The 16,865-nt window shown below is 44.7% G+C and overlaps 1 protein-coding gene across 1 annotated transcript in view; it reads right to left on the bottom strand.

Moving 5' to 3' along the window:
* The window catches only part of IQGAP1 (IQ motif containing GTPase activating protein 1), a 94,536-nt gene that overhangs the window by 33,370 nt on the left and 44,301 nt on the right, over positions 1-16,865 (bottom strand). Inside the window, exons 5-13 of the mRNA XM_014549616.1 lie at positions 11,292-11,359; positions 10,070-10,183; positions 9,116-9,294; positions 7,268-7,352; positions 4,727-4,890; positions 3,175-3,259; positions 2,051-2,214; positions 1,485-1,645; positions 268-392 (exon numbers count right to left, since the gene is read on the bottom strand). Coding sequence (XP_014405102.1) covers positions 268-392; positions 1,485-1,645; positions 2,051-2,214; positions 3,175-3,259; positions 4,727-4,890; positions 7,268-7,352; positions 9,116-9,294; positions 10,070-10,183; positions 11,292-11,359 — 1,145 coding nt within the window. The remainder of the gene's footprint in view (positions 1-267; positions 393-1,484; positions 1,646-2,050; positions 2,215-3,174; positions 3,260-4,726; positions 4,891-7,267; positions 7,353-9,115; positions 9,295-10,069; positions 10,184-11,291; positions 11,360-16,865) is intronic.

Here is a 16,865-nt window from a genome sequence, read left to right as displayed (position 1 = left end):
AAACCGGGGACCCTTCAGTCCGCGGGCTGATGCTCCATCCACTGAGCCAAACCAGCTAAGACCATCTCCTGAAATTTTTAGTTATGACCTACATACCTCATTATAGCAGTTGCCTGGTGTTTTGAAAATAATATCCAACCTTAGCTTTTGAGTTATACATGTATTTTAATTTTCAAAAATCCCCCCAGGAGTCATGGTTAGAACTAGCTCATGGCATCACGCCGCCTTGCACCGTGACACTTGGGGGGATGGGAACGGACTACTCACTCTCGTGCTCCTCCTGCACCACCAGATTCACGTGGTCCACACAAGCCTGGATGTCGTTCCACGTAATAAACTCGTTCTTCTCTGCATGTGCCTGGTCTCTCAGCTTCATCAGCTCATCGAGATACCTGCCCCATCCCCCAATAACAAAGACAATGAAGTGCAACAGAATCAAAGGGACCTTCAGGATCACTGTGGGTGACAGGAATGAGAAGATGTGGGGGGTGGGGGGCATGAGAGCGAGGGAGGGAACAGTGGGCAAAGTATCCGAGAGCACAGACAGTTAAGGTACCCCTCAGTTTGATATATTCTAGAGGCCAGCTCCGGGACTGAGTTACCTTAAAGAGAATGTGAACATGGAAGGGTATCACTTATTCTTAACAGCCTCTCAATTCCAAGTAAGACCAACTCTAGAATCAGAGAGGCAGCAGCTCCAAGATAAGGAAATAAGGCCACCCACCAGCTAGGAAATGTAGGGGATGATGTATCAACAAGTCATCATTCAGCAGCTCTTATTGAAGTACTGATTTAGGCAAGGATTTTCAATTGGGGTCAAACGTACTAAGTCAACGGTTAATGCGGAACTGCGCATGTTGCTGATGCAAAAGGTGCAAAGAGATTATGACCTAGTGAGATATATACACAGATATCTGCTGGAGAGATAAGCTGTCCCCTAAAGACCAATCTTAGTATTGTTAATGGCAGGACAGATTTCACAGGAGTCTTGATATGAGAAAATGTGAAACACATACATTACCAAAAACATTCAACTAAATCTCGACATGCCTTTAGACATAATTTCCAACTTACAGGACTAAGACAAGTCTTCGGAAGCACCCAGAACCAGAAGATGGGGCCTTTTATAGGACAACTGGCCCCATCTCTCTGACAAATCAGTGTCGTGAAGAAAGGGACAATTCTGGACTCAAAGCCACCCAAGGGACACAACAGACAGAGGTAACACATGGTCCCAGACCGGGTCCCGGTTTGAACAAGCTAGCGGAAGAGTCTTGGGACAAGTGAGGAAGTATGAAGGTGGACTCCATTCAGAGGATGTTCCAGAATATTATGGCTTTTGTCAGGGTATATGATAAAGTATAAAATGAATAGAAATAGAAAAAAATAAAGATGATCACAGTGACCGTGAAGAAAACCAGAGCTGACGGCCGACCCACACGGAGGTTCCAGCCGTCGGAGGATCCAGTCCGCTCGGCACCCACCTCTGACAGTTCTCCTCCTCGATGTTGGTCAGGCCGGTCACGGAACTGCTCAGCTGCTTCCACACCGTGTTCATGTCTCCCGACTCCAGGGCCCTGTTGATGAGGGCCACGGACGACAGCATCTCCACTGCCACGGAGAGCTCGGGGTGGGTGAGGCTATGCTGCACAGAGCGAGAGGGGCACCGAGTGAGAGACGCGCAGCAGTACCACGGGGTCGAAGTTTCTGGTTAAAAAACTTGGTGTCCCTAACGATGTGGGTGTTCAATTCCCTCCCACTGCTTTCTGTTTTGTTTTGTGTTTTTTTTTTTATTGTTTTCAGAGAAGAAGGGAGAGGGAGAGAGAGATAGAAACATCAATGATGAGAATCATAGATCAGCTGCCTCCTGCATGCCCCCCCCCAACTGGGGATCAAGCCTGCAACCTGGACATGTGCCCTGACAGGGCACATGACAGGGAATTGAACCGTGATCTCCTGGCTCATAGGTCGATGCTCAACCACTGAGCCACACTGGCCGGGCCCTCCCGTTGCGTTTTGCTCACAAGCAGGGCAGGCCCAGCTCACTTACTTCAGGACTCTGCTGCTGCAGCGTGGCCAGCTCCTTCTGATAAAGATCAGCAGCAAATGGATACACCTGGGGCAGCTGGGCTTCGGGGTTCATCAGTTCCAGGACAGTCTTCTCAGCCACGCCCTTCTGGATGGCAGCGTTGATGGCCGCCACGGCTGCCAGCCCTGGCGGAGAACAGGGTCAGAAACACAGCCGGCTGAGGGAGCCCGAGGGGAAGGAGAGGCCAGCTATCACAGAGCGAAGGTGCGCTCCGCGGATGACCTGCCACCCGAAGGGGAACTCCCGTCTTTAGAAAGCGGTCTCCTTTGGATGGGGTGAACTGTAGGTATGCGGACTGTACCGTAACAAAGCCTTTTATTAAAAGCAGCCTCCTCACCTAGACCTTCTTTCTGCTCCAAGTCACCCGCAGCCAGCACTACTCTCTCCCTAAAACCTCCTCCTTTGCTGCAGCTGCCGGCAAGGCACCAGCTTCTTCAGCTGCCACTCAGCGCTCTCCACCGTCTCCCCGAGCCTGACCTTACCCCACCCAGCGCCAAACACCTCCAGAAACCTGATCCCAAGCGCTGTCCTTCCAGACACCTCTCACCTGCTCACACTTCCTTCCCCCTGTTGCCCCATATTAGCACATTGCGGACCAGTAGTTCCATTGCTAGCTTTACCCAGTGGCCAGATAAGTTTCTATTGAACGAGTACAAAAAGCGTTTTACATAAATGTTAAAGGCACGCTTTAAAATCAAATACCCATTGCATTTTGAAGTTATTTATTACCTGTTCTTACAAGCTACTATCTTTTTAAAGTAGGATGCTTTGTAAAACACTGTGAATATGAAGCGAGAATTCTCGTGATCCGTCCGCAATGTGTTACGAGCATCCTTCTCTTTCATCCTCTAGATCTCACCAGTCAATCCCCGACGCTCGCCTGCTGCAGGCGTTACCCTGACCAGCCGAGGTGCTTACTCGCTGAGGGGAGCCACCGTGATGGGAGGAACCCCACTGTCAGAGGCGCCTGGTGGTGGATTACGGCGCGGAGACTGGGGTGCACAAAGGGTGACCTCAAACCCCCAATGACATGAAGCCACTTCCCTCCCCTCCTCGGGAGCCCGGGAGCCAGCCGGGGGGCTTACTTCTCTGGTACTGCTGGGCGGCACTGTTGGCGGCATCCACCGCAGCCTGGAGTTCCTCCTTCTGCAGGGCATCCGCCTGGCCACTCTGAGGAGAGCAAAGGACACTCATGTCAACAGGGCTCTCGCCTCTGCCTCCAGACCAAGTTCTCCTCCCTCCGCAGCAGTCACCGGGACAGAGCCACGGGGCCAGTGGCAGCTCGGCCACGCTGGGGGGTAGAGCGACTTTCTGGATACCAGTCCATTTAAAGAGATATTTTGTGAGAAGCATCAAAATGTCCTGAGATAAAATGGTTACAGAATCACTAGCACACGTATGCTACTCACTCTGGCCAATACGCGCTGGGAGTTTGTAAAATGTATGAGAAAGCCCCTCATATCTGTTCTGAAACCTACACACACCCCCCAAAAAAAACAAAAAAACAGTCACACACAATCTGCTGTGCAGTGAGCAACTCCCCAGTGTTGGCCAGAGGACATAGTGAGGTGCAGTTTTTTAAAGCAGAAATTCCTGAAGTGAGAGTGTAAAAAACTCAGGTTTCCCCGATGGTTTTGGTGGGGGACGAAGGGGAAGGCTTCGGGTGAAGGGGTGGTTAGATGGGGAAGGTGGGTATCACCTATTTTCAGGGGATTTACAACTCTAAAACCAGACACAGCTGAAGACAATGTATATTTTACCTGAGGACATTTTATTTATTGATTTATTTTAAAAGACAGCTCTTTCTTTTTAAATATATCTTTATTGATTTCAGAGAGGAAGGGAGAGGGAGAGACAGAAACATCAATGATGAAAGATAATCACTGATTGGCTGCCTCCTGCACGCCCCTTACTGGGGATCAAGCCCGCAACCTGGGCATGTGGGCATGTGCCCTTGACTGGAATAGAACCCAGGACCCTTCAGTCCGCAGGCTGACGCTCTATCCATTGAGCCAAACCAGCTAGGGCTACCTGAGGACATTTTTAAATCTAATTTAACCCTGGCCGGTTTGGCTCAGTGGATAGAGCGTGGGCTTATGGACCAAAGGGTCCCGGGTTGGATTCCAGTCAAGGGCATGTGCCTTGGTTGCTGGTTCCTCCCTGAACCAGGCCCTCGTCGGGGCTCGTGCAGGAGGCAACCAATCGATGTGTCTCTCTCTCTCTCATTGATATTTCTCTCTGTCTTTCCCTCTCTCTTCCACTCTCTCTAAAAATCAATAGAAACACATCCTCGGTGAGGATTAAAAAACAACAACAAAACATAAATAAACATCTGAGACAAAACTGTGAACTGTGAAAACTAAGGCAAGGTTGATCTTTTATTTTAAATTATTACATTACATCAATCAACCTCATATTTATGTTAGTATCCCATTAAAAAAATGTAAAGCTGGAAAAAAAAGTCTCTATTAAATTAAGTTCTTAGTTAAAATAAGTAAATAAATAAATAAAAACCTAAGTTCTATGCAGGAGAAAAGGTTACACTAGAAAAAGATGGCTCAGAAGTGTCTTTAACACGACAGCACGGGTTCAGCCGGAGGTGCACACACCCTGCGGGTTGCACCCGGGCCTGCTCACCTGTCTCTTCTGCTGCCTGTCGCTCAGGAGCTGCTTCAGGTACCAGTCGCTGTTCTGCTGCTGCAGCCCCCGGAGGCCCAGCGCTGGGGACTGCAGAATCCGGAACAGGGCCAGGGCGCTTCCCTGATCCAAAGCCAGGTTCACGTTTGCTAACGCAGAAAACGCTGCGGAGGGAGAAGGCAAGCGCTTGAGAAAACACTATGTTAACATTAATAACCCAGGATAGTTTTCCTTCCCCCAAATCAACCTCTCCACTCAGATTAGGGAGCAGAATCAGGCCGCCTTTGTTCTCGGCCGTCACAGCCGCCTAAGATCTGGGGACTGGAAAGAACCTTGAAGCCATCGAGCTCCCAGGGGCTCCTGCCAGGCTGCTCCTCAGAGGTAACAGATTCCTGGAGCACGCAGGCCGCGGGCCTACTTAAAAGCTTCCAGATGCAGACAGCCTGGCACCACTGTGGGGGCAAAGTCAGAGGCACCCATCGACACGAGTACAGGCCTAAGTTCCCTCTGAAACGCCAAGTGGTTGTCTGGAGCAAACTACTAAACAGGAGAAGGTCTCCCACAGAAATGGACCACGTTTGGACAATTTTGTTCCAAAAGTATTGTTAGGGAGAATGAAGAGGGCAGAGGAGGGTCCAGGATATGGTGACGGAAGGAGATCAGACTTGGTCAGTGAGCACAGAATGGAGTATGCAGATGCCCTATGATCAAGTTGTACACCTGAAACTTATAAAACATTATTAACCAATTGTTACCCAAAAAACTTAATTATGAAATTTGAAAATTGGCCCGGCCTGAGTGGTTCAGTAGTTGAGTGTCGACCTATGAACCAGGAAGACACGGTTAGATTCCTGGTCAGGGCACATGCCCAGGTGGCAGGCAGGATCCCTAGTAGGGGGCATGCAGGAGGCAGCCAATCAATGATTCTCATCATTGAAGTTTCTATCTCTCTCTCTCCCTCTCCCTTCCTCTCTGAAATCAATAAAAAAAAATATTTTAAAAAAAATTGTGTGGTTTAGTCTATCTGTGCTATGGGAAATTTGAAAGGCATGTATATTATGAGTTGGAATAGGTACTATGGTCAGAATTAAACTGGATCTTGAATGCCGGGTACAATTCAGATTAGAAAAGAGATAAGATATGAAGGCCTTAAGTAGGGAGATCACATGATTTTTTTAAAAAAGCATTAATAATACTACTATTTATTGGGTACTTACTAAGTACCAGGCAGTTTACATACATTATCTCATCATCTGCATGATTCTATGCTCCAGGTGCCCGATGCCACACCGCTGCTGAGGAGGACAAGAGACCAAACCCCAGGTTTGTTCAACTCCGGAGCCCGACTCTTAATGAGCCATGAAATGAACAGAATAAACACAGGAGAGGACTGGGTAGATGGGTCTCCATGGAGTTGTATGCTAGGGCTCTGCACTGGGTCTGGCAAGTGATAAGGAACCAATGCAGGCTCTTGGGCGGAAGAGAGACAACATGAAAATAACACTTTCAAGAAATTAATTTTCTCCAAAAAGAAATTATATTTCTCAAAAGTATGCAACACATATGCAAATATCAATATGAATAGTACAATCTCATTTGTGTTTAAATATGTGTTTTGAAAGGGATGTGCATACAAAATCCATAGTGGTTATTTCTAGGTGACAGGGGTCTGGTTTTTTGTTTATTGTTTACCTCTAGATAACTTGTACTAGTCTCTAAAAGAAAAACAAAGCTATTACTGTGCATTACTTTAAAAATAAAAAGAATAAGATTGCTCTTCAGGGTTTTTTACATGTATAACACAGGGTGGAAGAATGAAACAAGCCAAAATGATCAGTTTAGACAAGTGGTTCCCACCTTTTTGCCCACGCCCCACCTAAGCATCTCTAACATCCTGAATCCCATACCCCAACCCCCCGTGGCATATAATTCTTACTATTCAAAAAGTGAACTATTCACGTGGAGGAAGCCTCAAAGGCCAGGAACTTGGTCTACACAAGCTTCCAAAGAACATGGCATCCATGAAAGAGAAAGATAAAAGAACGAAAGGACAGTGGAAGGACTGAGGAAGAAATCGCTAAGAAATTGTTAAGAAAATAATAATACGAAGTGATATGAAAAAATAGCAAATAAAGTTCCAAAACATATAACAGAGAACTGAAATGGATAACTATGTCACAATATATATTTATAGACTGTCTAGGAGGCCCCTGGAACCGTAAGAAATGCAAAAAATTCACTGTTAATAACTCATTCTCAAATTGCCCCCCTTAAACATCAGATTGCCTCCCTGTTGGGCGTGTGCCCCACGCTGGGAACCACTGGTCTAGAAGCTACAGCAATGAGAGCCGGTGGGGTGAGGACCCGCCTGAAGACAGCGGCAGCTAACAGAAGACACGAATACAAAACACAGTCACAAGCAGCAGTTCCTAAACAAGCCCACTAACGCCTACAAGAAATAAACGAAGTCATCCGTCCAGAACAGATCAGCACTCGCAGTACTGCTATCCCCTCAGGTGCCTGGCTCAGGGTCACACTTACTGTTGACTTTGTTCACGTTGCCTTGAATTTCCGCTTGAGTGAGCAGCTCCTCATAAACGTCCCTCTCTCTCTCAGAGTTTTCTGTCTGAAAATGAGTTAAAAGTGTGATTAGATTAGCTCAGCTCTCTAAGGAGAACACAGCAAGACACTGAACTCCTCCCCCACCGTAACAGAACCAAGAGCAAGGAAAGGAGGTGCCTTAAAATACATAGTAAAGCCCTAGCCGGTTTGGCTCAGTGGATAGAGTGTCAGCCTGCAAACTGAAGGGTCCTGGGTTCGAATCCGACCAAGGGCACGTACCTCAGTTGCAGGCTCCTCCCCGGCCCAGGCCCTGGTTGGGGCGCATACAGAAGGCAACCAATCAAATGTGTTTCTCTCACATCAATGTTTTACTCTTTCTTTCCCTCTCTCTTCCACTCTCTCTAAAAATCAATGGAACCCTAGCTGGTTTGGCTCGGTGGACAGAGCGTCAGCCTATGGACTGAAAGGTACCGGGATCAATTCCTGGTCAAGGGCACATGCCTGGGTTGTGGGCTCGATCCCCCAATCAATGATTCTTTCTCATCACTGATATTTCTCTCTCTTTCCCTCTCACTTCCTCTCTGAAATCAATAAAAATATATTAAAAAATAATAAATAAATCTATAATAATAAAAGCGTAATATGCTAATTAGACCATCCAGCCGAAAGACCTTCTGGACATCCATCCAGCCGACCTTCTAGATCAGGGGTCCTCAAACTTTTTAAACAGGGGGCCAGTTCACTGTCTCTCAGACTGTTGGAGGGCCGGACTATAGTTTAAAAAAAAACTATGAACAAATTCCTATGCACACTGCACATATCTTATTTTGAAGTAAAAAAACAAAATGGAAACAAATACAATATTTGTATTTGCATGTGGCCCGCGGGCCATAGTTTGAGGACCCCTGTTCTAGATGAAGCCGAGGCTGCGAGGGCCGAGGCAAGCCACTGCGGCTGCAAGGGCTGAGCCCCTTGCATGAATTTCATGCATTGGGCCTCTAGTAAATAAATAAAAATCAATGGAAAAAATATCCCTGGGTGAGGATTTAAAAAAAAAAATAGAATTAATTCAGTAGTAGAGAACAAAGTGGATTGCTACAGGACTATAACTAAAGCATAAGAAGCAGGTCCACTTAAGGACAAGCCCTGGGTTCTCCCAGCGCCGGGCAGGCGAGAGAAGGAAGCTCCGGCGAACCTGTCCTGCCCACTCGTGAGCACACAGCCCTGCCTCAGACTGCGCAGAACGGGCCCATCCAGGCACCAGCTCTCAGACCCTCTCATTGGTTTGCACAAAATTCAAGAAAGATAACTAAAGCATAAGAAGCAGGTCCACTTAAGGACAAGCCCTGGGTTCTCCCAGCGCCGGGCAGGCGAGAGAAGGAAGCTCCGGCGAACCTGTCCTGCCCACTCGTGAGCACACAGCCCTGCCTCAGACTGCGCAGAACGGGCCCATCCAGGCACCAGCTCTCAGACCCTCTCATTGGTTTGCACAAAATTCAAGAAGAAACTTTAAATCAAAGTGGAATCTAAGGCCAAAAGACTACATCCTGTGTAAATCCATTTCGTTTATATGAATTTCCCAGGGAAAAACTATAGTGATAAAAACAGATTGGTAGTTGGCTGGGGTCAGGGGTGTCAGGCGTGGGGGACAGACTTTTACTGCAGGGGCCTGGCAAGTTTTAGGTGATGATTACATAACCACATGTATTTGCCAACACTCGTCAAACCATACACTTAAAATGAGTGAATTTCACTATCCTGTACATTGTACCTCAATAAAACTGTTTTTTAAAATCAAATGAGAAAGAAGAGATGTTCCACTTTTACCCTGTTTCTGGCATTTGTCGTTTTGTCGTGCTTGGCCTGGTAGAGGACGTCCTGGTAGGTGGAAGCCAAGGACTCTTCAAGATTGACAAGCATGGCGTTGGGGTTTTTCAAAGCCGCAAATGTGTCAGCGGGAATTCTACGGTCCACAGCTTCGTTAATAGCGATAACGGCAGCATGTACTACAAATAAATTAAAAACACAGAACACTGAGTGATACAGAGTATAGGATATACGTTACACACACAAAACCACCCTGCAACACAACATTACAGAGGGGGCTTGCTTTCATAGAGGAATAACACCTGGGGTTGGAGGAGTGGCTCCCTGAGTCCTGTAAGCCCGGTCCCTTCCTTAGGATGCACGAAGCCACATTTGGGACGCTGAATTTGGAAACTCACAGGGAAATATCCACAAGAGAGCCTTGCAAGGAGCATGTGTTAGGGAAATGCTCACCCTTCATCATCATGTAAACACCATAAGAAAATTAGCGCCTCAAAGAGGCACTGAAATGTAGACCTCACTAAGTGTTTGTATTATAATCACAATCAATCACGTATTTCCAAACAATAGCATAAAAGACTATAGCGGTGTTTAAAACTAGATCTACTCGCCCTAGCCGGTTTGGCTCAGTGGACAGAGCGTTGGCCTGCGGACTGAAGGGTCCCAGGTTGGATACTAGTCAAGGGCACGTGCCTGGGTTGTGGGCTCGACCCCCAGTATGGGACATGCAGGAGGCAGTCAATCAATGGTTCTCTCTCATCATTGATGTTTCTATCTCTCCCTCTCTGAAATCAATAAAAATATCTTTAAAAACAAAACACAAACAACAACAAAACACCTAGATCTACTGACCTAAGCTTGCTAGCAAAACTCCTAATGTCCAAGACCATCATTAAAGTATCCGTCACCGAAAGAGGTGGCAACAATCCCATTTGAACCCCATTTCTCTCTTACGTGCAGCTTCGTCCACGGAGAGTTCGTTGGCCAGGATGCCCCCGATCTTGCTGAAGGCAGGCATCTGGATCCCGTACTTCTCCAGCTCAATCTTCATGTTGTTGATTTCTTCTTCTACAGGAGAGAAGTGAAACGCAGGCAGACGAGTTAAGCGCCTTTCCAAAACTCAGAGAAGGAAACAGATCCTTCAACTACAAAAACTGGATGAGATGGACTCTACCCCTCAGGGCTGTTAAAAGGATTAATGAGACAGCATTTAACACAGTCCCTGGTACATAACATGCGCTCAGGAGGAGTAAACTATTATTACTATTATCAAGGGCATCAAAATTAACTACAGCACGAGAATGGCCCTGCTGAAAACTGCTTTTTCCAAACGGCTACTTATGGCATTTCCCACGATGAACCTATGAGTAGAGCGGCATCAAAGGAAGCGCCACTAGAAGTGAATTAGTTCCAAGCCGGTCGGCATCTCCATTTTTACCATCAAAACCACTAGCGACTATTAAACAATTTCATTTCGACGGCAGGAAGCCCAGTGATAAAGAAAACAACACAGAAGGTCAGGCCCTTGCCCCAGGTCTGGTGAACGACTTCCCGGGGAGGAAAACCAGCACAGATAGAAGTGTTGTTGCCGTTTTTTTATATTCCCAGGCCTATGAAAGAATCCCCAGTTTGAAAGATTTGAATCTGTCCTACCCCTAACCAATAAATATCACGTCTGATCTTTTCTCCCCGAGCCCCCATCTCTTCAAGCATCTGACTATAGCAGATACTCAGAGTAAGGTAAATAAACTAAAATTACCCAAATACGTAAAAATTACAAAAGTGTCATCCTTGTCTCCTCTCACTCCCCCTAGCTCTGCCCCCAGGAGATGCCTGTTGGAAGGAAAGGGTTGGAGGAGTGGCTTTTTTCACAGCACAGAAGCACTTAAAATTACGTGTTAATACTACATATATATATACGCTAATATTATCCCCAACTTAGATATAAGAAAACCAAGACTCACAAATCATACCCAGGTCATAACTGAGAGGAAAGAGCCTAAAATCCCAATTTTAGTGTTCTTTCCTCCACCCAGAGGGGAACGCTGTTTATACTGCTTTCATCTCTGCTGCCAGAGTATTTTTAAAGCCCCGCGTCATGAAGATTGGTTTTGTTGACTCTCCAGGCTATTTCCACATAAACTGAGTATTTCCTGCTGGGTTTGCAACTCCTTACCCGTGAAGTCAACCTTTCCATACAGGTCCTGAATCTGAGGAGCCAGGCCTAGTTTGAACAGGTACAAACTAGAAAACACAAATATGCAAAGAGTTAGGCCTCCAGCCATACCTGCCCCTGCTGCTCCTAAAGGGAGAAATCAGCATAAAGAACAGAAACATTCAGCCCTAGCCAGTGTGGCTCAGTGGATAGAGCGTCGGCCTGTGACCTAAAGGGTTCCAGGTTCGATTCCAGTCAAGAGCACATGCCTGGGTTGCGGGTTCCATCCCCAGTGTGGGGCGTGCAGGAGGCAGCCGATCAATGATTCTCTCTCATCATTGATATTTCTCTCTCTCTCCCCCTCTCTCCCTTCCTCTCTGAAATCAATAATTTTATATATATAAAAAGAACAGAAACATTCTGAACAGAGACTCCCAGGACACCACAATATTCCCCATTGCAGTTACCATACTTTACCTCAGAGCCTTTTTTTAGTTTTACATAATAACATTGTCCTAAAAAGTCACATAATGTAATGCAAAGGGCACTGGGCTGGGAATCAGTAGACACAAGTTCAAATCCAAGTTCCAGTAGGAATCTAGTATGTAATTAAATGTTAACATAATTAATGGAAGTGAAGAATCTTCACTTTGGGTTACCTTCCTGTGATCAATGTTTGAAGTAACAAGACATTTTAGAAAAGTCTCATGAAAATGATTCAGATTAAAAAAACATATTTAAACTGAATTCTTATTACCAATGAAAAAGTATCAGGTAATTTAAGAGTTTTAAATAGAGTACATATATATACTTTCCTCTTAAATTAAAATCTACTAGACTCTCAGCTTCATGAAGGCAGGGACAATAAATAAAAGCCTTGTTCACCAATGTCTACTCAGAGCCTTGCATCTATATATATAAAAGCCTAAGCGACTGGCTGACTGCTTGACCGGTAGCTATGACACACACTGACCACCAGGGGACAGACGCTCAACACACAGGCATGGAAGCATGGAACAGACTGATGAATCTCAGGGGAAGGGGGAAGGAGGGAGGGTGGGAAGAGACTAACCAAAGATCTTATATGCATACTAGAGGCCGGGTGCACGTATTTGTGCACCGGTGGTGGGGTCCCTCAGTCTGGCCTGCGGGGATCAGGCCGAAACCAGCAGTCCGACATCCCCCGAGGGGTCCCAGATTGTGAGAGGGCACAGGCCAGGCCAAGGGACCCCACCGGTGTACAATCTGTGCACCGCGCCTCTAGTATATTAATAAATATCAATCAGTATCTCAGAGGGGCTGGATGAATAAATAAATAAATAAATGCCTATAAGACTGAGTTAAGTTAACTGGATTGTAAGGCCCCAGCACATCAGAATCAATAAATGAGAAGACATCAGGACAGTTTATAGGGATGGCCATGAACAAGACATTGACAGTCCAGCAATAAGGGAGGATATAGGAAGTATCTAAGAGCCCAGCTGGAGGGGCCCAGTGGTTGAGTGTAGACCTATGAACCAGGAGGTCACACGCCTAGTTGTAGGCTCAATCCCCAGCAGGGGGTGTGCGAGAGGCAGCTGATCAATGATTCTCTTTCATTATTGATGTTTCTATCTCTCTCTCTCCCTCTACCTTCATCTCTGAAATCAATAAGAATATATACTTTTAAAAAAGTATCTAAGAAACAAACCACAGAAACTCAATAAAATGGTTTGCAAATAATCTATAAACCTCAGTATTATCTAAACAGAAATATGTATAATGCATATTACATTCACAGAACTGTTCAGAACTTATATTGTATAAAAAAATGTATAATCTAAAAAAATTATTGATGTTTCTATCTCTCTCTCTCTCTCTACCTTCCTCTCTGAAATCAATAAGAATATATACTTTTTAAAAAGTATCTAAGAAACAAAACCACAGAAACTCAGTAAAATGGTTTGCAAATAGTCTATAAACCTCAGTATTATCTAAACAGAAATACGTATAATGCATATTACATTCACAGAACTGATCAGAACTTATATTGTATTAAAAAATGTATAATCTAAAAAAACAAAAAAAACCCCACAAATGTTCTGAACACACATTCCAATTTATGCATCCACAGTAGTTAATAATTTTCTCAGGTAAGTACAAGTATAAATCATATTATGATTAAGTGCTTTTCTTCAGAGTACAATGCTCAAGATGGAACTATATAAGATTCCTCTCTCAGAAGATTTTGAATCTATTAAATAAATTTTCCAAACCAGAAAAGCTTCTACCTTCCTGTACATACACTGAGTGGCCAGATTATTATGACCACCCCATCAGTACAATGAAGTGACTTAGTTATGCAAATAATAATAATAATAAGACCACCCCATCTAGTACTTCATTGACACTTCCAAAAATACTGAATATTGAAAACTTCCTAAGCAAATACTCTCAAGGTTTTATCATTATTATTATTTGCATAACTAATTCACTTCATTGTACTGATGGGGTGGTCATAATAATCTGGCCACTCAGTGTATAAAATGTTCCTTTCTATATTTTACCCACATAATATGTTCTACCTAAAGTATGAGTTATTTTTCTCCAGGAATTTCTTCCTCTTATTCCTAGTTTAAAACAGGAAAGTGAATGTCACCTTCACAGCCTTAAGAAGTGTGTTAGCTTTCAATGTCCTCGGCAGTAAATTAAAGGTGTTACAACAACATCACCAGCGTGTGAAAGTAGAGAAGGGAAGGCCCCGGTACCATCTTTCTGTGATCTCGTTTTGAGTACTGGGAATTTTTTTTTTTTTTAAACACACACACACTTCTGAAACATTGCAAGCAATCAAGGCTTTGTGTTGTGTGTTTTTTTAAAGTATGAGTTATTTTTCTCCAGGAATTTCTTCCTCTTATTCCTAGTTTAAAACAGGAAAGTGAATGTCACCTTCACAGCCTTAAGAAGTGTGTTAGCTTTCAATGTCCTCGGCAGTAAATTAAAGGTGTTACAACAACATCACCAGCGTGTGAAAGTAGAGAAGGGAAGGCCCCGGCACTATCTTTCCGTGATCTCGTTTTGAGTACTAGGAATTTTTTTTTTTTTTAAACACACACACACTTCTGAAACATTGCAAGCAATCAAGGCTTTGTGTTGTTGTTTTTTTAACTTTTTTTAAAAATATATTTTATTGATTTTTTACAGAGAGGAAGGGAGAGAGATAGAGAGTTAGAAACATCGATGAGAGAGAAACATCGATCAGCTGCCTCCTGCACATCTCCTACTGGGGATGTGCCCGCAACCCAGGTACATGCCCTTGACCGGAATCGAACCTGGGACCTTTCAGTCCGCAGGCCGACGCTCTATCCACTGAGCCAAACCGGTTTCGGCGAGTACTAGGAATATTTTAAGGAGATGCTGAAGCTATGGGTGCAATCGTCATGGCCGCTTAGATCTTCTTGCCCCAAATCGAAAGTACTAAACCTCAAAGCTGGAGCTTCACAAATGCTAACGGTCCGCCCCCCTTCCCAGGCTTTGTTCCTGCTCTCCCGCGCCCACTTTTACAAATAAGCTGTTAGGTGCCCCTGCCCATCAGCCTATAACAGAGCTCAGATCTCCTTTCCTTTCCTCTTTTCCTATTTAAGCGGTACGTTACGGCAACGGGGAGAAAGAAGCTGTGCTAGCCTGTCTGGATTTGTTATCTTTGCCGACAGCAGAGTAACTCTGAAGTCACTATGCTAATCTCAAAGATGATTACTAGCCCTAGCTGGTTTGACTCAGTAGATAGAGCATCCCGGGTTCAATTCCAGTCAAGGGCACAAGCCTGGATTGCAGACTCGATCCCCAGTAAGGGGCGAGCCAGAAGCAGCCAATCAATGATTCTATCTCATCATTGATGCTTCTATCAATCTCTCCCTTTCTCTCTAAAATTAATAAAATATATGTGTTTTTTAAAAGACGATTAATAAAGGCTCTGAAACTCAAACACAGCAGCTGATTAGGAAGCAGAATCTAGTACAGGCCCACGATCCCATATCTAAAATCTTTGGGCCAGATATAGATTTAGGACTTCTCAGATAGCAGAAAGGTTTACAGTGTACACAGGATTATAAAACAACTCCAGCAAACTTTGAGGCAGCCCCCCTAAACAAATACATTACTTTTCTGCAGAGAAACATCCATATAATCATACCAAGTACATGAATCTAGAGCAGCGGTTCTCAACCTGTGGGTCGTGACCCCTTTGGGGGTCGAACGACCCTTTCACAGGGGTCGCCTAAGACCATCGGAAAATACATATATAATTACATATTGTTTTTGTGATTAATCACTATGCTTTAATTATGTTCAATTTGTAACAATGAAAATACATCCTGCATATCAGATATTTACATGACGATTCATAACAGTAGCAAAATTACAGTTATGAAGTAGCAATGAAAATAATTTTATGGTTGGGGGTCACCACAACATGAGGAACTGTATTAAAGGGTTGTGGCATTAGGAAGGTTGAGAACCACTGGATATGATCCCAAACTCAGTTCTTAGAAAGATAACATATAGAAATGTAATTGGAATAATGGAGAATGGGGGTCTTATCTGAGAGTAGAATGTAATCTACAAGAGTAATTTTTTCAGGTGACTAAATACAGTGACTATCGCTGGAATAATGCCAGTCAAGACTGAAAGGCAGGGGAGGGAGAAAGGGAGAGGAACACAGGGAGATGATGCTTCTGTTACTGTTGACCCAAAAGGGAGCGGTGCCTCGCCCAGTGGAGTGAAGTGAGGAGCCTGCCTTGAACAAGGCTGTGTTTTAAGGGAAAGAGGCTCCAGGCAGGTACACACGCTTCCTACATATTATCAAGTGTTGCCAACGCCACCCTCCGGGAAAATCACTATTAAGGGAGGAAAGAAATCAGAAGCCGCCAAGCAGAACACACTGCTCTGTTTATACTTTCTAAGCACGGACTGCACACTGAAGAGAAATGGCGAACAATAGCAGACTTCCTCCCTTTCTCTTTGGACTCCGGACTCCGTCATTCGAAAGGCACAGTTAACTCTTCATCTCCATTTCGGAGAATCTGAGGACCTGGGACCCAGGTCACACTACAGGGACGAGTGGCTAAGAGCTGGCAGAGAGGAATTCGCCAGCTGGGCCTCTGTGCCTGCCAAGTTCAGGTCCCCTTCGGAGGCACGGCCTTCTCAAGGTTATCGACGGACAGACCTCGCGTAACACGAATTTAATCCGAAGAATGCATCTAGTTTTGACTCAGACTCACACATTTCAAATTGCTACACTATGAAAATTCCCCTAGATATCACCCATTCCTAAACATTTTAAAGAATTCTCATGCTACCATTGTTTGTTCAACATTATTCTGTGTTCCCTGGGGGGCAGAATGTAAGGCATGACCTCTGTCCCTAGGATGCTAATCATGTAACTGAGAGAAAAGATTAAAATTATGGAAGAAATAGCATATAACTAAAACAAACAAAACAAAACACAAAACTAATAAAACCAAGAAACAAACTACAGGAGTTTAGACGAAGGCATGAGCTGGAGAAATCATAAAATTTCACAGACAGTGGGAATGGAGCGAAGATTTGACCGGCTCA

Source organism: Myotis brandtii, unplaced genomic scaffold (assembly GCF_000412655.1).
Source record: "Myotis brandtii unplaced genomic scaffold, ASM41265v1 scaffold561, whole genome shotgun sequence".
Taxonomy (NCBI): Eukaryota; Metazoa; Chordata; class Mammalia; order Chiroptera; family Vespertilionidae; genus Myotis; species Myotis brandtii.
Note: the sequence above shows the minus strand (reverse complement) of the source record. Positions and strands in the feature narration are given on the sequence as shown.